Source organism: Pleurodeles waltl, chromosome 1_2 (genome assembly GCF_031143425.1).
Source record: "Pleurodeles waltl isolate 20211129_DDA chromosome 1_2, aPleWal1.hap1.20221129, whole genome shotgun sequence".
Classification (NCBI taxonomy): domain Eukaryota; kingdom Metazoa; phylum Chordata; class Amphibia; order Caudata; family Salamandridae; genus Pleurodeles; species Pleurodeles waltl.
In genome coordinates this window covers 1,206,497,144-1,206,521,588 of record NC_090437.1, presented here as the reverse complement: position 1 = coordinate 1,206,521,588, position 24,445 = coordinate 1,206,497,144, and the positions used below count along the sequence as shown (strand labels likewise).

Genomic DNA, 24,445 nt, shown 5'->3' with positions numbered 1-24,445 from the left:
GCTACATACACTGATGCAAATGCAAACGTCGAGGCGCCTGCTCTCTACACTATATGGGCAGAAGCACCTGAGAGAACCCTGAGATTCAGGGGGGATGGCAGGCGAGCTAAAGATAGCTGTAACCGACGAAATGTGGAGGGAATATTTCACTCATACTGGACAGGTCACATCTAGCAGTCGCTTCAGTATCATCCACTACAAATTTTTACACAGAGTCTATTATACGCTACGTAGATTATACAGATACGGGCTGTGGAAAGACAATAGGTGTCAGAGGTGTACACACGCCGAGAGCCGATTTTTTTGCAGATGTAACTACATAGGTGAATATTGGCATGATGTAGAAAAGGCATTAAAGGAAATGCTAGAGCCACCGCTTCAGCTTACACCATTAATGGACCTCCTAGGGTACACACAGCAGATTAGGCCACAGTATAGGAGATTGTCGCTAGGGGGTAGACACGCCCCAAAGTTTACGGAGAAGGTGGCTGATCTTATTTATTGTAATGAACAATTAGCAGTGTATGCAGAAACCCTGCCAGCGAGCTCCAAGCCACAAGATATCTGGGAGCCCCTACACCACTATCGGACAGCACACTCTGATGACCCAACAGTCCAGCGGATGACCAACTTCCAACCCCCATAGAAAGAGCAAATATGCTGCTGTAAAGGGTGGGATGAGCCGGGGCGAGGATCTCGTACTGTAAACAAGAGAGATATATAAAAGAGCTGGGCAGAGCCCAGGGGGTAGGCCGCGTTTTCAAGCTGGTGCACTACAGAGGACTGATGTGGTCATCCGAGGGTAGCTGAGAAGGCCGATTGCAGATTGACCTGCTGCCTTGGGGAGGGGGGGGGTGGGGGGGGGGGGGAGGCAAAAGGCATACTATATCTGATAATGTTCTAGTCACAGTAATGTTGCTAATAGTAAGTCATATATGATATCAATGCTCATGTGATTGTATGTTTGGTACATTATCTTGTTGACTTTGTAACTGATAAAAAAGCAAATATATATATATTTTTTTTTAAGTAACTGGTTTATTTAAAAGTATGAAATCTCCTCTAGATTTACATGTTTGCAAAGATTGGCCTGATTACCTCCTTTGTGGCAGTGGGTAGAAGAGGGAGCGGAAGCAAAAAAGTTTAAGTACAGCTTCTACAACTTTAACCTCCTTGCATGATTGTAAATTCAATCAATCAATCAATCAGTAATTTATAAAGCGTGCTATGTACCCGTTAGGGTTTCGAGGCGCGGGGGGAGGGTGCTGTTATCGTTCGAAGAGCCATGTCTTGAGGAGTCTCCTGAAGGTGAGGAGGTCCTGGGTCTGGCGCAGTGAGGTCGGGAGTGAGTTCCAGGTTTTGGCGGCGAGGTAGGAGAAGGATCTGCCGCCAGAGGTCTTGCGCTGGATTCGGGGGACGATGGCGAGGGCAAGGTTGGCAGAGCGTAGTTGTCGTGAGGGAACGTAGAAGTTGAGTTTGGTGTTCAGGTAGGGGGGTCCGGTGTCGTGTAGAGCCTTGTGTGCGTGGGTGAGGAGTTTAAAGGTGATCCTCTTGTCCACGGGGAGCCAGTGGAGGTCCTTCAGGTGAGGGGAGATGTGACATCGGCGGGGTATGTCGAGGATCAGGCGGGCGGATGCGTTCTGGATGCGTTGGAGTCGTTTGATGTCTTTTGTTGGGATGCCTGTGTAGAGTGCATTGCCTTAGTCGAGTCTGCTACTGACGAGGGCTTGGGTCACTGTCTTTCTGGTTCCTGTTGGAATCCGCTTGACGATCCTGCGGAGCATCCGGAGGGTGTTAAAACAGGAGGATGAGACTGCGTTGATCTGTTTGGACATGGTGAGGGTGGAGTCGAGGATGAAGCCAAGATTTCGTGCGTGGCTGGCTGGGGTGCCCAGGGCGGTGGGCCACCATGAGTCGTTCCAGGCCGAGGGGGTGCACCCGAGGATGAGGACTTCCGTCTTGTCGGAGTTGAGTTTCAGGCGGCTGTTCATCCACTCGGCGTTGGATTTCAGTCCCTCGTGGAGGTTGGCTTTGGCGGTGAGAGGATCTTTGGTCAGGGAGAGGACGAGTTGGATGTCGTCGGCGTAGGTGAGGATGCTGAGGTTGTGCTGGCGGGCCAGTTGTGCGAGGGGGGCCATGTAGACGTTGAACAGCGTTGGGCTTAGTGAGGAGCCTTGGGGTACGCCGCAGATGAGGTTGGTGGCATTGGAGCGGAAAGGCGAGAGTCGGACCCTCTGGGTTCTGCCGGAGAGAAAGGAGGAGATCCATTTGAGGGCCTTTTCTTGGATGCCGGCTTCGTGTAAGCGGGTTAGCAGGGTGCGGTGGCAGACTGTATCGAAGGCGGCTGATAGGTCTAGGAGGATCAGGGCTGAGGTTTCGCCGTTGTCCATTTGTAGTCTGATGTCATCTGTGGCGGCGAGGAGTGCAGTCTCTGTGCTGTGGTTTAGTCTGAAGCCAGATTGGGAGGGGTCAAGGATGGAGTTGTCTTCTAGGTAGTGGGCGAGCTGTGCGTTGACGATCTTCTCGATGACTTTCGCTGGGAAAGGGAGGAGGGAGATCGGTCGGAAGTTTTTGAGATCGTTGAGGTCAGCCTTAGGTTTCTTGAGGAGGGGTTGGATTTCTACGTGCTTCCAGCTGTCCGGGAAGGTAGCGGTGTTGAAGGAAAGGTTGATGATCTTTCGGAGTGCGGGACGATGGTGACGTCAGCTTTGTTAAACACGTGATGTGGGCAGGGGTCAGAGGGAGATCCTGAGTGGATGGAGTTCATGGTCTTTAGGGTTTCGGCATCGTCTACTTGGGTCCAGGTGGTGATGTGGTTGGCGTGGGAGGAGTTGTTGGGGGTGGGGTCTGGCGGAGGTGAGGTGTTGAAGCTGTCGTGGATGGCTGCAATTTTCTGGTAGAAGAAGGTGGAGAGATCATTGCAGAGTTTCTGGGATGGAGGGATGTCGTTGACAATGGGGTTGGCGAGTTCCTTCACGATGCCGAAGAGTTCCTTGCAGTCGTGAGCGTTGTTGTTGAGGCGTTCTGTGAAGTGGGAGCGCTTCGCGAGTCGGATCAGTTGGTGGTATTCACGGTTGGCTTCCTTGAGGGTAGCAAGGTTCTCGGGTGTGCGCTTGAGGGTCCATTTTTTCTTGAGTTTCTGGCAGGTGCGTTTGGAGGTGGTCAGTTCGTCTGTGAACCAGGCTGTTTTTTTCTTTTCTTGGTTGGCGGTGGGTCTCTTGAGTGGGGCTACGATGTTGGCGCAGTCGCGGATCCATTGATGGAGGTTGATGGCGGCGGAGTCCGGGTCGGTGGGGTCGGGTGGTGGGTTTTTGGCGAGGGTGTTGGTAAGTTGATCTTCGGTGACTTTTCCCCAGCGGCGGTGAGGCGGTAGAGGAGTGCGGTGGTGTTCGGTGTTTTTCTTGAAGGAGAAATGGACGCAGTGATGGTCGGTCCAGTGGAGTTCGGAGGTGTGGCTGAAAGAGATGTGATTGCTTGAAGTGAAGAGTGGGTCAAGGGTGTGGCCGGCGATGTGGGTGGGAGTGTTGACCAGCTGACGGAGTCCGAGGTTGGAGAGGTTGGTGGTCAGTGATGTGGTATTGACGTCATTCTTGTTCTCCAGGTGGAAGTTTAGGTCTCCCAGGAGGATGTAGTCTGAAGAGGCGAGGGCGTGGGTGCTTGCAAGGTCGGAGACTGCGTCGCTGAAGAGGGCTCAAGGTCCTGGAGGGCAGTATATGAGGGTTCCTCTGAGGGTTGTGTTGGGGTCTGTGTGAATCTGGAAGTGGAGGTGTTCGGCTGTCTTGAGGGTGTCGTCCGTGTGGGTGTGGATCTTAAGGGTAGATCTGTGGGCGATGGCTATTCCTCCGCCGATTCCGTTGGTGCGATCTCTTCTGGTGATCTTGTAGCCGTCAGGGATGGCGATGGCGATGTCAGGGGCCGAGGAGTCGTTCCACCAGGTTTCGGTCAGGAAGGCTATGTCTGGGGCGGTGGTGTCGAGCAGGTCCCAGAGTTCGATGGCGTGCTTTCGTGCGGAGCGTGTGTTGAGGAGGATGCAGTGCAGGTGGTTTGTGTTGGTTGTTGCTGGTTTCGTTGTTTTGTTGCAGGTGAAGTTGCAGGTGCGGCAGGAAAAAGGTCCTTTGGTGTACTTCGGGGTGGCCAGGAAGCACTCTGAGGAGGGGCCAGGGTTGAGGGCGAGGAGTTCGCTGGCCGAGAAGCGAAGGCATAGGGTGCGGGGGGCGTGAGGACCAGGGGGGGTGGCGCTGGGCGCAGTCCAGGCGCGGACGGGCGCAGACGGGCTTGTTAATTGCATTAATGCAGTAATGTTTTGTGAAAGTATGCTCTGAGGCCCATTTGGCTGTTTTGCATATTTCTTGCATAGAGATGTTGGCCATAGCAACTCCCTCCATCCTAGTAGTGTGTGCGCTTGGTTAGTGAGCAAAGGTTTGTTCGCTAGTGTCTCTAACACAGCTGAATAGTCTACACTATCCATCTAGCAGCAGTATTTTTTGTTAAATGGCTGTCCTTAGAGCTTGAACTGAATGTTTTTTTGTTACTGTGTGTTGTTTGAATATACTACATACTGACACTCCTGACATCGAACGTGTGTGCAGGACCCATTCTGCCTCATTTGAAGGTTTCTGGAAGAAGGCTGGAACAGTGATACTCTGATTTATATGAAAAGGCAAAATCACCTTTGGTAAGCATTTTGGGTGGGTTCTCATTAAGAGTTTATCCTTGTGTGTGGATATGTATGGTTCTAGCACTATTAGTGCTTGTATATTACTCACTCTTCTTAGTGATGCGATAACTGCCAAGAGCATCGTTATAAATGCAAGATATGTCAATGCGGCCTTGCACATGGGTTCAAATTGTGCATTCATTAACCTAGCTAACAATGGGGGCAGTACCTACCCTTGTAGGAAAAAGCCTTTGTCCCTTGAATAAAACGTTTTATCAGTGGAAGTGATAAACCACAATAACTGACAAATGCAGAAAAGTTTACATTTTTTCTTAGGTATTGGCCTATGATCATGACTTGATGGAGTATGTGTTGCATTTACCTGGCCTGTACCATGCTATATACCTCTTCCACTTGAAAACGTAGCATTTTCTAGCGGCTGGTCTCTGAGCTTCTTTGATGATACATAATGAAACCTTTGGTAGATTTAGGTGTTCAAATTTGGCTATTTCAGGGACCATGCTGTCAACTGCATCTCCCCAAGATTTGCTAGCTACAAGGTTCGAGTGCCCCTGTGCAGGGGCTTTTTGACATACGGATGTTTTGAAAATTGTAGTAACCATGGCTGTTGAGGTCACCTTCGAGCAATGAGAATCATTGTCATGCTGGAGCTTTGAACTTCTCTAGAACAGCTGGGATCGGTGGTACGAAAGGGTAAAGGTGAAGCGTATGCAAATATCCCACACCAGCTTATCAACAGAGCATCCCTAGCCACTGAGGATGGTAGTGCCTGGATGCAAAGTACTGGCATTTTGAATTTTCTGATGTTACAAAGAGATCTACTTCTGGTTTTCCTTTTTGCTGGAATGGCGTGTCTTTTAGAAACTGCTTTACTTCCCGCTCATCTGTGTAATTTGTTTGTCTGCTTAGCCAGTAGGCTTGAACGTTTTCCATTTCTAGAACAGGATTTGCTATTAATTAAATGTTCTCTGAAATGGCCTTTTGTCTAATGTTCTGGGCCAGCTGTGATAGTGGGTATGATACAGCCTCTTCTTGTTAATGTAGAACATTGCTGTTGTGTTGTTTGTTTGTATTTGTACAGTTTTCCCCTGCATCTGATTCTGGAAGGCCTTCAGCGATGGGAAGAGTGTCTCAATTATAGAAAGTTGATGTGTCTGGTCGCATCTTGCGCTGACTACAAAACCCTTACCTTTAGCGTCTCCAGGTGTGTCCCCCACCCCCTCCCAACCTGCTAGTGAGATTATGGCTTGTGGTAAAGGTTTCCCAAAGGGTCTCTCTCTTTGAACAAATTCGCTATGTTCCACCATCTCAGTACCTTACAAGTACTAGATCCCCCCCTGTTGTCTAATGCCTGTTGCCTGGGCCCATTGATTGTTCATCTATTCTTGTACTGGTCTCATGTTTAGTCTTGTGTCATCCCTAAGCGAGTCATTACTGTGCTCACCGTCAAGAGATTGTTATGTCTAGTAGAGGCAGATTTGAACCAGCATGGCCTGGACCCTGTGTTGTCAGAAACACCATTGCTAATTCCATATCAAATTCTGCCCTTAGAAACGTTTTCATTGTTTCTCAGGTGGGTGATGATTTTCACCAGTTTACTGCAAACCCTAGTGTGTGTAGTAGGGATATTAACTTTGTTATACTCCCCTGGCACAGATAGAAGGTGTTTGCTTTCATCAGCCAATTGTCCAGGTAGGAGTAAACATGTATGACCTGTCTTCTTGGGTGGTATGCTACTACTGCCAGTGCCTTGGTAAAGACCCTTGGCGCAGACTTTAATTAGAATTGTAGAACTTAGAATTGGTAATGTATCCTTTCCATTATGTACCTTAGAAACTGATTCTGTGTGGTGTGAATTGTAATGCTGAAGTAGATGTCATTGAGCTAAATAGCCCCCCTTGTCAAGTAAAGGGATAACATTTTGCAATGTTGTCATGTGTGTGTTAATGTACCCGTTTACAAAGTACAAATATAGAATAGCATAGTTCAGTCTTGTTTTGGCACTAGGAAGTAAACCAGTGCTCTTGTGTTCTTTCCTGTTACAGCACCTTCTCAGTTACAATCTTTAAACAGGCCATGCAGCTTGGTTGGTCCCTTAATGTCTTCGAGTATGCTTCCTCTAGCCTCTCCCATTATGACGGTTCCTCCGTTTAACATGGGCCTGTAGATTTGGATGGCCCCCATTATCCTTGCAGTTTCATTTTTTCTTTTCACTTCTTCCAGAGTACAGTCCACCCCTGTGCCCAAAAAACGGTTTTCTGAGAGCCTTGTCAATAATATTGGATAGCACTTCAGGTTTAAAACCTGAGACGCGCAACCATGCATGCCTCCTCTGACTGTTCCTGAAGGTAGCTGCCTGAATGCTCTGTCTGCAGCATCGAAAGCCTAATTCAAGCAGGAGTTGGCAATGTTTTTCCACCTCAATTACACCTTTAGGCCTCTTGTGATATTCTTCTGCGAGACACAATACAAGTTATTCCATATCCTCCCAAAACTGATGAGCATGCAGATATAATAGTACGTTCAAGTTAGCAATCAGTCATTGAATTGTAGGGGCTCTCTCCCCATTCTCCTTATTATGACTGCCTCCAGCCTTTTGCTTCCTTTATTTGGCAGGGCCCCATTAATGCAGAGGACATGGCCCTCTTCCTCACGTTCATTCTCCCTGCCTCCAAATCCCTCTTATTTCTCTCAGTGTCCATGATTTAAGATTCTTTAGGTTCGCCATGGACAACTTTCTTTCAAGGGCGCCTGTCCCTTTCTGTGCTCAGTCGTTTTTGCAAGTCAAGGCAATGCCTTCCACATTTACTGATGTGTTTTTCTTTCCTGGCAGGATGGAAAGTTCCTTGTGCCCTTTTAACTGCATGTTTTATTGGCATTGAGAGCTTAACTTTGTGTGGCTCTGTGCTTTTGCTTGAAGGACCGTGCCCTTGCGTCTTGCGTGTATGCCTAGATGTCTTTTCCTTTAAGAAATCTTTTGTTCTATGTGGTATTGTTGGTTAAGGGTCTCTACAATGCTTCTTTTCAATCTTGTACGCTTCAAGCTCAATCTCTTGATGTTTCAGTAATCCTACTCCATCTCTACGTCGTCGGTAAAACTCAACTCCTTCACTGACTGAGTACTCTTTCTCTGCTTTGACATCTCTGATGGGCCTGCCATGTCTTTATTTGCTAGATACGCTTGAAGAATTTTATCTCTGAATCAGAGCTTTTTGTTTAAAGTATGAGCATGGACGCAGTGCTGGGATATATGGTCTTGTGGGAGACAGAACTTACAAGCTAAACAATCGTCGTACAGAGCAAACTTTTGATAGCAGTTCAGACAAAGTTTGAAGAGAGTGCTCATACTCTAAAATGGCATTGAGGAATCCCAGATACTCCACTTTAACTAGATAACATCCTCCAAATGTCGACCCCCGGGACAGAAATGCAAAAAATCTCTCCCTAGGGTCGAGTGCCGATCCCTGCTATTCCCTTGGCTGCTTTCTGATATTCCTCAAGGATTTCTCAACAGCCGTCTTAGAAAAACATTGGGAGCTCTGATGTACCTACATATCCCACAACAGTAAAAAAACATAGCATGGTGGGCACGCACATGAGCATTGTGATCAACATTATACAGGGCTCCACCTATGTCGACTCATACCACAAGCTAACTTACAAGTTTAAGGAAAACAAGGACAGTACTGAATCCAACCTCTAAATGGAGGAATTGTTTAAAGCACATGAATGTAGAAGAGATTTCATGGTGCAAAACAAGGTTGAATGCATCACAGACTATTTTAAGATATTCAAATAAAACAGAGAAATATATATGTAGAGATCTTGAAGGTAACTATACAGACAATTTAAAATGTTTTGTGGAGAAGGCCCCGTAATCTGAGGAGATGGTTGAGAAATAAACAACATACGGAAAAACCAACAAATGATAATACAAGATGCAGAGTCTACATAGGTGCTAGCAGGATCATCTATGGCCTTGTCTTGCAGAATTTCTGAATAAGCCTTAAAACACCTTAGTGCTGAATACAAAATATGTTCAGTTTGTATTTTTAGGAGTGGTAAATATAAAGGCAAAAACATCTATATTTGGGAAAGTAAACTATTTAGTTTATTCTTTTTATTGAGAACACAGACATAACATGGTGGATTGTGTTAGCATTTTAGACAAAACTGGTCATGTTACCGCATACATGGTACAGAAACTTAGGAGGACGTTTCCAAAATCAGAAAATAAACATGATTGGTTTATCATTGTAATGTTTAGGCATAGTCTACAGGAATTCGTCATCGTAATGATTTCCGAATTAACTTAATATACGTTGCATATTCTAGCAGGAGGAGGAATCATCCTGGGTTGTGCATGTTCCCTGACAGTGAATTTATGGCCTAGGCTGCATTTGATTGCGTCACAATTTGTACTCTTCTTAACCTTTCTAACGTCTTTCAATCCTGGAAGAAGCACTATTTGGGGAGGTGCTTTGATTTGGCTTGCTGCTTGAAAACCACGGGCAGTTACAAATGAGGATGGCTGATTAAATCTAAAATATTAAAAAACCAAGCCACGTGTGTCAACCCTGGTTCTGGTGAAAATGGCCCTACTGTCCTTTGAAACATGTTTGTGTTCAGGAGGAGATTCAAAAAAGGACCTTCTTGAGATAAGGAAGACGGAAGTGAGAAATGTCTAGTGCACTAACCCCCTCAAAAATGTAAAGACTACACCATTCCTGTCCTTAAGTTTTTACTGACTCCCATAGCTATTCAATAAGGTTCATTAGGTTGCTTCGTGCATACCCAATTCAGGCTCAGCTGGCTCTGGTTTATAATTTTGATAAGTTTCAACATGGATCCCACGTGACAAGATAAAGAATACGCAATCAGTAAACTAGTCCAATAAGATAAATGTTGCATTCATGCTTGTGATCAAGACATCTGATGATTAGGAATTGCATTATGACATGTCATATGACTCCTCAAAACATTAGAATGCTGTCTACTGGAAATAGGCTAGATGGCAAGAGAAATGGTTGAGGGAGTGAGAACAGCATGCGTAACCAACTCACATAAGACGTGGGTGCATCAAGCCAGCAAACAGATATAAGCTGGCCTAAAGGTTAAACTGCTAAAGAAAATGTTTTCTTCTCAAAGCATTCAATTATCCAGACTCCCTGACTTTGGGATTTTCAGCAGGGTTAATGTTTTGTCTCAACTTACTGGCAGAAGCTTGCACGATCTAACTATTAGGAGATAAGTGATTGGAAATGTAAGTCTGATCCGATGGCCCAGACTGATATTTTAAGAGGTTGCATGGCAACATGTGAAGTGGACTATTGATCGGTTGAAGGTACCTCCATAGATCTATTAGCACCTAACAGAAGGGAAGGATCTCCTATGCCGACTGTCTACCTATCAAAATCTCTGAACAAGAAAGAAATGTACTGTTGCATGTACATGACTATTTAAAACCTCTACAGCTGTCTTAAACAACTCAGAAAAATGGGCTTCCTCAGCCAAAGTTTGATCATTCAGGTCCCGATAAGTAAGTCTCTGTGGATGTGTTTAAACCACTTGCATTGTGAAGACTTGCAAATAAACAGGAATACAAGTCTAAGGGAGGCCAAACACCTTACACAGCATTAGAATTACTGTTGTCTTGTCAGGTAGGTTTCTGGAATTCCAATGTATGGAGATGTGAACCAAAGAGATCTTGCATTCTTTGAAACACAGCCTCTCTAAACACCTTAGGGACATAATTAAACTCTTTCTTTCATAATTAAGCTTGTTTCTTATGTTTAACAAACTGGTTAACCTGCTTTGCCAATGAAGGTTTCACTGTTCTAGATACAGCTATAAGTGTAGCTACAGGCAGAACAGTGACACCTGAGAAATGTATACCCTATGCCAAGATTCACCAGGAATTGGCATACACAGTTAAGGACTTCATAATTTGATGAATACTTTTGTGGTTACTCAGTGAAAACACCATCAACTCTAGAAAGACTCATTAACACCAACTGAGGAACAGGTTGTAAAGCTGTAGTGGGCTCAGAAGAAGAGGCTGCAGACACCTGCTCTTCATTCCTCTTCACCATGATGGAAGCGATATGCTTTCTTCTGTTTTGTGTGATGTTTCTCAAATCTAGACCCAGTTCTTGAGCAAGCTCTTGTCTTTGACATGGAAATGTTTGGGGGGAGATTTAATTCACCCAAGCGCTAGAATAGCTCCCTTCCAGTGTGGGAAGGGGAGCTGATCACTCCAAGATTGTTGTCGGAGTAGGGTATGAGCTTTCACAATGGCGAAAAATATTTTCCCTGTGAAGAAAGAAAAACCTGTGGATTGGCATAGGAGATTTTATCCCCCCTCTGTAGAAATCTGCACAGTAGCCGTTAGGAATCAGCAGCAACTGTCACAGGACATTCCTAGTAGTACGCCTGTAAACCTACACCTAGCACACCTTTCAGGCACACTATGGGGAATGTTGGTGATTTAAAAACAAATTAAGAATTTCTATTCTTGAGGAGTCATTCCATATTATACCATTGTTTGACGTATCATTTTCTTAAAACAGAGACATAAATATCAAATAATGGTTGAGAAAGGCTCAACAGATTCAGATCTTGTGTCCATTGGAGGTGTGTTAAAAAGGAGAGTGATTTTACTTCTGCACATGGTGGTCAACGCTTCATTTCAGGTGGAGCCAAGAGACTGCTTTCAATTTGTTCTACATCAAGTTACACCAGTGAAAGCAAGTAGTTATCTAAAGGTTTCATAAAAACAATATTCATTCTTGTAAAGTATTTTGTAAACCTAGATGAACAGTTATATAATGTTTTTTTTTTTATGAAGTTGGATACAATGTCCATGTGAGAGAACTACAGTTACAGTTTCAAAACTTTACTTTTCAATGATAGTCATTGGTCTCTTAGTACCTGTCACTCTTTAGCCATTGACTGGTGCCAATACTTTAGAGACTGCAATGAATGTCAGCACAGAAGACACACAAACTCAATAGAAGAAAATCACTAAGCAAGAAGCATTGGGCCCGATTATTCGTTTGGCGGATGGGAACACCTGTCTGCCAAACTCCAGACGGGGTGGTTGCCACTGTGCTGGCCACCTTCCCACCGACCCCATTAAGACTAGGAAAGTGGCGGCAGCATTGTCGCCGGCTCGTAATCGAGCCGGTGACAATGCTGCTGCCCGCAGGGGGCACCAGCACCCTTGAAATTATGAGGGTGCTGTGCAGGGGGACTCCTGCACTGCCCATGCCAGAGGCATGGGCAGTGCATGGGCTGCCTGTGGCCCTCTGCACCTGTTGTCTGCCAGCCTTTTCATGGTGGTGATGAAAAGGCTGGCAGTAGTGAAAAGGATGGTGGAGAACCAGGGTTTGATCAACAGGCCAACGCCTTGTTCAGAGCCGCCCTGGCTGATGCCAAACTGCACCTGTTGTAAGCTCATCAGGATCTCTGATCCCGGCAGAGACGGCAGTAGGTTGGCGGGCTGTCTGGCAACCTCATAATGTTGCATCGAACCGCCACAACCGCAGCGGTCCAGCGGCCACTGCGAGCATGGCGGTCCGAGGACAACTACACTCGTAATTAGGCCCACAGGCTCTAGACGGATAGTTGTTGAAAATATTCCTTGGCATGAAATGCTTAGAATGTGATAATGCTTTGTTTGTTATTTTATTATCTTATTTTTAGATATGGCAGTTAAAATTTTGTTTAGTTACAAAAATTTCAATAAAATTGTGTGTAATTACACAAAATGGAAATCTGTCATTATGCAATTTATTTTAGCTTGAAATGGATCCTAGTACAAATTATTGACAAAAGGATGCATTTTGCGCTAAAAAAAAGGCGCAGATACATTTTTTTTTTAAATCACAGCAAACAGCTACTTGCGTTCTGTTGTTCCTTTGTGTAACAAATAAAATGTACAATTCCTCAAAGTACACCAGCGTAATTTAAATTTCAAACAGACCTAGTTCTAAACGAATTTTAAAAAGTGGAAGAAGTCTTCTAGGAATAGGACTAGTCTTTTTTAATTTAATAGAAGGTATTATTTGAGCATTCGTCAAAAGAGAGAGATAGAGGGAGAGGGAGAGAGAGAGATTAACTAACCTGAAGTGTTTCCTTTGCTTTTTCCATCGCTTCAGCTGCCTTCTCTTTCGCTTTTTCTTCATTTTCTTTTCTAATGGCTTCTTCTTCTTGTAAGGTTGCTTCCAGTTTGGTCTTATTGTCTATCTTCTCACATTCCACTGCTGCCATTTTCACTTCTGCCTCTTTGGCCTAAAAAAGTAGAAGGATTTACACACCATGTTACATATTACAGTTCACTCACCACAGAAGAAATGGGGAATTAAAAAGCAGACGAAATTCCAACACTGTGACAAATATGGAAAATATCACTTACCCAGTGCACATGTGTTTGTGGCATGTAGTGTTGCAGAATCACATGTTAGGCATTATTCTGCCATCTAGTGTTGGGCTCAGAGTGTTACAAGTCGTTTTTCTTCGAAGAAGTCTTTTAGGAGTCACGGAATCAAGTGACTCCTCCTTTCGGTCATACTGCGCATGGACATTGTTGTTAGATTGTTTTCCCGCAAAAGGGTGTAGGAAGGAGTGATAGAGTGTAATTATATAAATGTTGTATAAGACAGTAAACAAGAATAGATGTCCATGCAAATGTAAATGTATCTACAAAAGAGAAAAAACTGCAACAACTACAGGCTTCCGGGGAGGAGGGAGGGTGCATGTGAATCTGCAGCACTACATGCACTACATGCCACGAACAGATGTGCACTGGGTAAGTGACATTTTCTGTTCAATGGCATGTGTAGCTGCAGATACACATGCTATGCATAGACTACAAAGCAGTTACTCTCCCCAAAAATTGCAGTGGCTAGCCTGTAGGATTTGGAGTTGTTTGAAATAATGTTCTTTAGACAGCTTGACCAACATTGGCCTGTTGCTTTGAAAACACATCTACACAATAATGTTTTGTAAATGTATGTGGAGTAGACCATGTGGCAGCTTTACATATGTCTGCAATTGGTAGGTTTCCTAGGAATGTCATAGATGCACCTTTCTTCCTAGTGGAATGTGCTTTAGGTGCGATTAAAAGTTGTCTTTTTGCCTTAATGTAACATGTTTGTATACATTTAACAATCCATCTTGCCAACCCTTGCTTAGAGATAGGATTCCCTTTATGTGGTTGTTCAAAAGCAACGAAAAGCAGTTTTATTTTTCTGAATTCTTTGGTTCTATCTACATAGTACATTAGAGCTCTTTTAAGGTCAAGATTATGAAGGGCTCTTTCTGCAATTGAATCTGGCTGTGGATAGACGACTGGCAATTTCACTGTTTTGTTTATGTGAAAGGTGATACCACTTTTGGCAGAAATTTGGGATTTGTTCTAAGTACAACTTTATGTTTGTGTACTTGGAAAAAAGGTTCTTCAAGAGTGAATGCTTGTATTTCACTACCACTTCGCAATGAAGTAATAGCCACCAGGAAAGCAACTTTCCATGTTAAGAATTGAATCTCACAAGAATGCATGGGTTCAAAAGGGAGCCCATAAGTCTGGTGAGTATGATATTTTGATTCCAATTAGGAACAGGTGGTGTTCTAGGGGGAATAATACATTTCAATCCTTCCATGAAGGCTTTTATAACTGGAACTCTAAAAAGAGAGGTATGTTGACTAGCTTGCAAGTATGCTGATATTGCAGTAAGATGGATTTTAATGGATGAGAATGCTAGATTTGATTTCTGCAAATGAAGTAGAGAGCAAACAATATCTTGTATTGATGCTGTAAGTGGATCAGTATTTTTAGATTGACAGTAGTAAACAAATCTTTTCCATTTGTTAGCATAGCATTGCCTAACTGTAGGCTTATGTGCTTGTTTGAGAACTTCCATGCATTCTAATGGAAGTTTCAAGTATCCAAATTCTATGACTTTAGGAGCCAAATCGCTAAGTTGACAGCACTGGGATTTGGATGTCTGATTTGTCCCTTGTTTTGTGTTAACAAATCCAGTCTGTTTGGAAGTCTGGAGTGAGGTACTACTGACAGGTCTAGGAGTGTTGTGTACCAAATGTTGTTGTGCCCACGTTGGGGCTATCAGTATCATGGAGAGAGAGGTCTGATGTAGTTTGTTGACCAGAAAGGGAAGTAGTGGGAGAGGGGGGAAAAGCGTAAGCAAATATCCCTGACCAGTTGATCCATAGAGCATTGCCCTTGGATAGAGGATGTGGGTGCCTGGATGCGAAGTTTTGGCATTTTGCGTTTTCGCTTGTTGTGAATAGGTCTATTTCTGGTGTTCCCCACTTTTGAAATACTGTTGAAGTACCTGAAAGTTAATCCTCCATTCATGTGTCTGTTAGTGTGTCCTGCTTAGAAAATCCGGTAGCTGATTGGGTATTCCTGGAATGTATTCTGCTAATAGATTAATGTGATTGTGAATTGCCCATTTCCATATGGTTTGGGCTAGAAGGGACAGTTGAGATAAATGTGTCCCGCCTTTTTTCTTCAGGTAATACATGGTTGTCATATTGTCTGTCTTCATTCGAACAATCTTGTGTTTGAGAAGAGGTTGAAACGCTTTTACGGCAAGGAACAAAGCTAATAATTCTAAACGGTTTATGTGAACATTTCGCTGTTTTGAATCCCATTCCCCTTGAATGGTAAGGTTGTTGAGATGAGCTCCCCAACCTATCATTGATACATCTGTTATTGTGGTCTGAGGCACAGGGTGTTGAAATGACCGCCTCTTTATTAAATTGCTGAGATTCCACCATTGAAGGACTTGTGCGTTTGGCGGTCCAACAACACTAGATCTTGCAATTGGCCCTGTGCTTGAGAGCATTGCTGTGAGAGGCACTGTTGTGGTGTCCCCATGTTTTGTCTTACATGGGGTACTACTACTATGCAGGATGCCATCATTCCTAATGAACGAGTTACTTACCTTCGGTAACGCCTTTTCTGGTGGATACACTAGCTACCTGTGGATTCCTCACTCATGAAATTTTCCCCCAGCGGCAGCTTCCGACGGAAATTTTCTTCCTAGCTTCTGCACATCGACGAGGACGTCACAATTGCCCACGCGACGCCGTCTCACGTCATACAGGCAATAAGAGGTCCTCGCCGACGTCAGTTCCCTTTTTTCCGTGCCTTCAAACAATGCTTATTCTTCGAGGGAGCTACTGTTTCTACTCTGCGTAGTTACAGTTACTGTTTCTTTCTTCGAAAAGAAAAAAGATGTCTCAGCGAAAGTCGGTATTTAAGCCCTGCATGGAGTGCGGCGGTAAGATGTCGGTGAGGGACCCACATGTAGACTGCTTGTGGTGTCTCAGCTCCGACCACGACGTGGAGAAATGTGACTCCTGTCAACGTATGAACCCAAAGGCGTTGAAGGAGTGCGAGGCGAAACTCTTTTTGGCGAAATCCAAAAAAAAGGAGAAGCGGCATCGGCGCAAATCATCATCACCTAAGTCCCACCGTCGTCACCGTGACTCCCAGCGCCATCGTGAATCGGTCGAGTAGGGAGCGGTCACGCTCGAGGTCACCTTCTGTTCGACGACGAAAGACATGGGAGGTTAGTCCCACTATCACTCCTCAGCCGCAGACGCCTCATGCTTCACCGGCCTCGCCGACTTCGCCTATGACTCCACCATCTGTTTTCGAGGTTCCTCAACGTCAGGAGTTCTCACCTGCTTCTCAGACGCCGGCGCCGTTGTCACCTCGAGCTCAGGCTCTGCAGTATCCGGCTTTCCCGGCTCCAGGTGCTGACAGTTCCGCATTTTTAAATGCAATGTTTGCCATTTTTCAACAACTGGCTCCAGGTGGTGGACTGGCTGGTCCTTCGGGCCATTGGCCTTTAATATGGGTGCTCCAGCTCCTTTACGTCCGGCACCTTTCATGCCCTTCTTTCCTTTGGGAGGTGCTGGTCGGCGCCCGTACCTTTGGCGTTGACTTCGCAGCATGCGACGCCGAGTAGTTCTGCTGTTCCGGCGCTGTAGAGTTCTTCTCCTGTTCATCCTTTGCCTCGGTCGGCGCCGAAGAAGTTCACGGCGCCGATAGATTCGGCGTCAGATGGATCGGAGGATCGGCGTCGGGCATCGACGTCGGCTGACACCCTGTCCACGCCGAGGATTGAGGCCAGACTTCATTCAAGGAGGCTTGCTCTTCGCCTCCTTGAGGAGCAAGAGTATCAGAAGCAGGCCCTGGAGGAGGGGGAGATTGAAGAACCTCTGGGAGGTCTCCAGGGTTTGGATACGGCAAGTGGTTTAGACACCTCTCCAGAGTGGGACTTAACATCTCCTGGAGAATATACAGAGGAGGCTGCTTCTTTCCACTCTGTAATAAGAAAAGCAGCTGACTTTTTGGACTTTCCCTTGCCGGTGTCTGAATCTAAACCCAATATATTGATGGAGGTGTTACATCCTGCTTCGACAGTTGCAGAGCCACTTCTGCCATTTAATGAGGCTCTGTTGGAGGAATGTTTGGAGGGGTAGAAATCAATTCTAGGCAATAGCCATTGCAGATAATTGACAATACCCAATGGTCTGTGGTGATATTTTGACAATGGGAGTAGAATTGCTGCAGCCTGCCCCCCACAGGGGATGGGTGGGGTTGAGGGATGGTAAATAAGTCACTGTTAGGTGGGGTAGTGGCTTGTTTTGAAGTCTGGAACTTCCCTCTGGTTCTAAAGTATTGGCCTCTATAAGACCCTCTAAATCCCCCTCTCTGGTACTGCTGTTTCCATCCTCTGAATTGTTGTCTGCGAAAGAAGCCTCTATAGGGTGTTGTGTATAAAGCTCCCATTGCTTTGGCTGTGTCTGAGTCTTTTCTCAGTTTTTCTATGGCCGTGGAGACTTCTGGGCCAAACAGGTGCGTTTTATTGAAAGGCATATTCAGCACTGCCTGCTGGATTTCTGGTTTAAAACCAGAGGAATGTAGCCATGCGTGTCTGTGTATAGTGATGGCAGTATTGACACTTCTAGCTGCTGTATCTGCAGCATCAAGGGCAGACCGTATTTGATTATTGCTTATGCTTATGGCCTGACCCTCTTCCACAATCTGTTGTGCCCTTTTTTGGTGTTCCTTTGGGAGGTGTTGTAGGAGTTCTTGCATCTCGTCCCAGTGGGCTGTATCATACCTTGCTAGCAAGGCTTGCGAGTTTGCAATTAGCCATTGGTTGGTAGCCTGTGTCGCTACCCTCTTGCCAGCAGCATCGCATTTTCTACTCTCCTTGTCAGGGGGAGGAGCATCCCCTGACGACTGGCTTTTAGCCCTCTTGCTAGCCACACTTACTACCACTGAGTCTGGAGGAACTTGGTGGGTAATATAATCAGGGTCTGTAGGAGTAGGTTTATATTTTCTATCAATGTGTGGTGTTATCACCCTACCTTTGACTGGATCACTGAATATTTGATCTGCATGTTTAATCATGGCAGGTAGCATTGGAAGGCATTTGATATTTGGAGTGCATGGAGGATAATGTATTAAAGAAAAAATCCTCTTCTAGGGGTTCAGTGTGCATAAGCACCCCATGGTATGCTGCTGCCCTTGAAATAGCCTGCGTCTATGCAGTAGTGTCCTCTGGTGGAGAAGGCTTAGAAGGGTATAAGTCCGGGTCATTGTCAGGAATAGGATCTGGATCGTAGAGATCCCAAGGATCAACCGTATCATCATGTGAATATTGTGAATGAGTTGGTGAAGGCAAAGGTGGTGGGCTAGTGGGTGGTGGCGAAAAAAAGGTTGTGGTGAATGAGTGGGAGAAGTATGGGTAGGTAATGGCTTCTCCTTCTGTTTATTAATTTTTGCTGGTGGTAGAGCAGTGTATAAATGTTCTTGAAAGGCCAACTTTCTCTTGGTCTGTAGAGGAGGTGCAGTAATTGTTCTGCCAGTCTCTTTAAGCATGTGCATCCTTGATTGTCTTTCACCCATAATCTTAAAGATAGGTTGGATTTCAGTGTCCTCAGAAACATGATCAGAAGGTCTATAAGACTGTTCATCCAGTGATTTTGAGATCTGTTTAAGATGGCTTCTAAAGTCCTTGCTCTGCTGAATAAGAAGAATTTTTCGTTCCGAATTAGTAATTTTTTCGGGCCCGCAAATACAGCCGGTTGTTTCGGCTTCAAAGCAGGGCGCTTGCTTGAGTCGGAAGTAGAACTCTTGATGGACTTATTAGACTCTGATACCGACGCAGGAGTGGCCTTTTTCGACACCAAACCCGAAGGTCAATCGTCGAGAGTCTTTGTTCAGGTCGAACCATGGCTCTCTGGCAGTGGTGTACTGAAGGCCTTTGAGGACTTTTTATAAGTGGGCGTAGGGGCAGATGTACTCACGTGCTGACCAGCAGTGATAGGCCTATCTTCTTCGGAGTCGGTGGTCTTTCTCCATGGTGTCGAGATGATCCGTACTCTTCGACACCATTTCCAATCTTCTGGCTCTCCGATCACGTAGGGTCTTCATGGATCGAACTGATCGAAAGGCCTCACAATCCTCTTCTTTGTGATCGGGAGAAAGACACAGATTACAATACAAGGTGTTGGTCTGTGTAAAGAAATTTCATGTGGCATCTGGGACAAAATCAGAATGGAGTCCGATCCATCAGGCTTCGACGCAGTAAGCCCGAACAGGCCCGAGTCGGGCGCACGCGCCCAGAAGGGCAAAGTATATTTTTCGACTGTACTATCGGTTCGAGACTAGGTGTAAACACGATCAAAACAATACCGACGATTAAGGGAGTTTTCTAAATTTTCCGACTCGAAATCTCAGAGTGAGAGAAAACATGTCCGAACCGACAGCGGAAAGAAAACAATCTGACAACGGAGTTGATGCCCACGCACAGTATGACGCACTCGATCCCGTGACTCCGAAAATACTTCTTTGAAGAAAAACAACTTGTAACAATCCGAGCCCAACACTAGATGGCGGAATAATGCATAGCAAGTGTATCTGAAGCTACACATGCCATCAAACATATACATAACTTTTAAAACAAGGCGTACTACAGCCATTAACATTTAAATGATTGCTGATCAACAAATTAGTCACAGATATTACAAATGCACTCAGTGAAAATACTGGTAATGTGTTGCCCCACAAACCACCAATAAACTAGCCAGCAGTCTTTGCATGGACTACAACTGTTTATCCTGGAGACTGGCCCTCTATGTCCAGACCTTGATTACCTTCATTGATACTATAGCTCATTTAATTACCACCTTGTTATTCATCTATTCCGCATCACACAGATCAGCTACTCCTAATTTCTCTACATACCCCCTTTCTCCTTTACTATCCATCTCTTTAAACTTTTTCTATGTGTTTCACACATTTGGCCCAGCTTTCTTTCCTCTCACATCTCCCAACATTTCTTCAACACTTATTTCTCCTTCATCTAAAGAACTGCCTTATTCTTTGCTTCTCTACTGCTACAGACAATTGCCTTCCCCACCACTTCAAAAATACTCACTCCTGAGGCCCTTAGGGTCAATTCACAAAAACAATGAAAGTCTGAAACTGTGCCTCGTTTGTAGATTTGAGGCATTTATGGGACTCGCCCAAAAATGCCACATCTGGAATACTGTGTGCAGTTTGAAAAGCTTCTGTTCAGTCCAATTTCAAAGGTGTCGTCTGTAATACGGTCAAGTGTCAGAAATCTTATCTGCAATATTCTTTCTAGTTCCTGATGTCATGCTTGGAGCACTAGTATACCTGGCATACTGTGCCCTATTACGGGAACTATCTAGACAGTGCTGAAGAATATGGTGTATTACAGGTTTGCCCAAAAAAGCTTCACAAGGGTTACAGCCAAGTCATATTTTAAGTTATACAAAAGAGATAAACTGAACAAACATATAAAGAATCTAAGTGGAAATAGCAAACTTGTGGTGATCCTAAAAATCTAAGATGAACATAATATGAAGCTAGTGGTAGATTCACAAAAAAATATTATAACTTAAAAGCTGTAGGGGCGTGGCCAAGCCACCAAACATAGCGGGCGCGAGCTACTAGAGCTACGCGCCGCACCCGGCCTAACTAGCTTCCTGGAGGGGGCACAACACTCCGTGTCGGCTGCGCAGAAGCCGAGAACACGCCGGGACCGCCGAGAATGGAAGCAGTCTCCCAGCAGCCTCCGTTCGCGGAATTGCGCTGCAACTAAGAAGACCGCACCCGAAGCCCTGGCCGCGAGGCGGTGATTGCGCAAGAGGGGGAGCAGCCGGCGCGGCTGGAGCCGGACACCAGAATCAAGATACTCCTGGCTCCCCCTCATCAGCCAACTCGTGCGAACTGGTGAGAGACGGCGCCCTCTTCCCCCCGGCACTAAAACAACCGGGCGTGCGCGCGCCCCACAAGGGAGCAGCATAGGGGTCATGGGTGCCCTCTTTCTGGGGGAACAGACTGGATCTCGGGCACCGGGCCCGCGAGGCAGCCACAAAGAGGCCCCACTGCGGGGCCACGCACCAGGCTGGAGCGCCCCCTGGGTTTTCGAGTCCCCTGCCCCACATACAGCCGCACCACTGAGGCGGAGATTGGGCCCCCACCAACGCACAACCCATTCGAGACCTGCGACCACACAAAGGTAGGCCCGGGCGGTATATGCGGACTCCTGAACGAACCGGTGGGGACTGGAAAACCTTGCCCCCCTACCAGTAATAGGAGCATTTGAAGAGAGGGGGAATCCCCACCTGGTGGTCGGAATCTAGCGAGGAGCGACTGGAGGGACGCAGGGAAAGAACCCGCTGACACTTGTTGGACCTGCCAGGAGCGGTGAATCTGGGCCTGCACAGACGCTGAGCCCCATCGACATACCAGTGTTAGCGGAGCACCATAAAAACAGAAGTAGGTAGCTCAAGGCCGGGGGAGAGGAACTGTTAAACCGGGCTGCTCGTGCTGCCGTGGGGTTGTGATCTGCTGCCCCCCGACAAGCGGGCCCGATCCCCCCTGAATAAACATAAGCGCCTAAGCAAGTGCAAACAGCGCTGGAACCGCAAGACCTGCTGACGGTCAAAGAGGAATAAAACATTTCTTGGGAGACTCCATCGGATCGGTCATTGCGTGGCCCCACACTAAAGACTTGGGAACGAACGCTGAAGGTGGGACCCCTCACCAGACCGCTAGGAACTGGCGACGAACAACACACCTACCTCACGCCACCCTAGCGAAAACGGATCCATGGTGCAAAGCGTGAACGGAGACTAGTCTGGCGCGGAGCACCGATCAGAAGCCAAACAGAACTCCTCAAAGAGTTGGACTATGGCTGGAACAGGGCACCTTCGCTCTGGAGCTGGATCCGGGAAAACATAAGACCTTCCAGCTCACCACAGCCAAAAATTAGATGCGGTGCTCGCCGCAGTGGAACGAATCGGAGACTCGCTGGAGCGTGCCCGTACGTTACTGGAAGCCAAGATAGACAGGGTGGCGAGTGACCTTATCCTTCTACATGCAGATCACCGCAAACTATCAGACAAGACCAACGAGACTGAAGCCACAGTAAAGGAACAAACGCCTGCGACCACCCAGCTGAAAGCAGGTATGGAAGACATACAAGCCAGAGTGGCGGAGCTGGAATGCCGGGCGGAGGACCGCTCCAGAAGAAACATCCGCGTGGTGAACCTGCCGGAGGGCACGGAAGGTTGGGACCCGACGACTTACTCGGAGGGTTGGTTGCGAGGGATGGTACCAGGCGGAGTGCTTACCCCCCTTTTCTCCGTGGAGCGCACCCACTGGATCCCGGCCCGGGCAAAAACGCTGGGCGCCCATTCATCATTCGCCTTCTTCACTACGCGGACAGAGACATCATACTACGAACGGTAAGGGCCGCGCCACCACCCCGATAGATGACATGCAAATTTAACTATTCCCAGATTACACCTCGGCGGTGCAAAGAGATCGGGCCTCCTACCTCCCACTGAAACGTAAGCTACGGTCACTTGGCCTAACCTACCCCCTGCTGTTCCCAGCCAAATTATGAGTTGTGGTGGAAAACAAAACACACTTCTTCCCCACACCTGAGACAGCTTGGGAGTCGATTGAATCGACAGGACTATCCACTGGTGGCGTGCCGGAGCTAGCCGAGCCGACACCCCGAACCAAGCGCAGTCGAGGTAGGCGTGACCGGAGAAGGAACGCAACCCAAGCAGCACCAACAAAATGCGCTCCAGACCTGGAACAACTAATTCAGAAGAGAAGAGAGGCAATTCACACTACAGCAACGATGGGTGCATCCCCCCCCGACTCGGGGTCAGACACAGAACTCTCACAATTGACCAGCGACCGTCCCCTCACTCCGGATCGCTTATCGGAGTCAGGCCTTACTGAGGGACCCCTGTGATGCCGGCCACCGCAGATGAACTTTTCTAAAAAAAGCTCTTGAACAATGCAAAGAAACAACACACTGCAGGAAATACCCAACTAGAGTCAGCCACACAAATCCACCCCAAAAGACAAGCATACAACAAACGTAACCATGAAGCACCCGTGTCGGCCCACGCAGGGTTGTGAACGCACAGACAGACGCAACGCCTGACATTGCATACTACGCTTCTTGGCGATCATATACAACTAAGATCCCCCCCCCTGTAACCCTCCGATCACAAGTTATTGTTCTTGTTGTAGTGTTTGGGCGGTGACCCGTTGTCTAACTGCTCTGATGGCATTAGTTATGTTTTGTTATTGCTGGTGGTCACACACTAATTCTCTGAATATTAGCTGGGAACGGAAGACTAGCAAAGTAGCGCAGCGTAGAGGACCTGGATGGGTAGAGCTGACAAAGAACCCAACACTCATGACATGGCTACATACACAACAATTGCTTGGAATGTGAGAGGCATTCACACCCCCAAGCGGCGCTACGCCATTTACTCCTACCTTAAAAGACACTCAATCCAATTAGTATTCTTACAGGAGACACACCTAACAAGCCTCGAGATTCACTCGGCCTATGCCAGAGGCACGCTTATCTGGATTAGGGCAGGCACTCCCTTTGCGGCGGAGGAACAGATCACAGACCCGCAGGGTAGATTCGTACTCGTTAAGGGAAGGCTGGCAGGACGCACAGTTGTATTGGGCTCCATATACGCCCCAAACACAGACCAGACAGCCTTCCTACATAATCTATCACACCACCTGGCAGGCTGGAGTGCACTTTGTGGCTATTGGGGGGAGACTTCAACAGCGTGCTAGACGTCGAACTGGACCAGTCCTTCCCCCCACTGCCCTCATCACCGGTGGTAACCACCTTGCGAGGTCTGGTAAACTGGACCCAACGATGGCAGCTGGTGGATGTATGGCGGCAGAGACACAGGGAGGACAGAGTCTACTCTTTCTACTCAGCCCCGCACTCCTTACACGTACAACTAGACCGCATATTTTGCACTGCGAGCCTTGCCCCGGTGGTGGTGAACTCGGAATACATGGGGCGCACACACTCGGACCATAACCCATTGATAGCACGATTATGCTGGGGATCCCCCCGTTCAGCTATCCCCACGTGGAGACTGAGGCCAGAACTCCTAGAAGATGCTGATTTCAGAGTATCATTAAGTGTTGCAATCCCAGAATTCTTTGAGCAAAACGAAGGTACAGCTACATCGGGGCTGATCGAATGGGACACATTTAAGGTCTTCATCCGGGGGCACTGTCTGGGGGCTCAGTGTAACATGCGCCATTCTGTTGAACGCGATGTAACCCGAATAGAGCGGACCCTGCCGCAGTCAGAAGAAGAAACCACTAATAACCAAACCGAAAAG

At 46.7% G+C, this 24,445-nt stretch overlaps 1 protein-coding gene across 1 annotated transcript in view; it reads right to left on the bottom strand.

Moving 5' to 3' along the window:
• LETM1 (leucine zipper and EF-hand containing transmembrane protein 1) overlaps positions 1–24,445 on the bottom strand; it is a 309,671-nt gene that overhangs the window by 83,525 nt on the left and 201,701 nt on the right. The window contains exon 9 of the mRNA XM_069203864.1: positions 12,803–12,970. Coding sequence (XP_069059965.1) covers positions 12,803–12,970 — 168 coding nt within the window. The remainder of the gene's footprint in view (positions 1–12,802; positions 12,971–24,445) is intronic.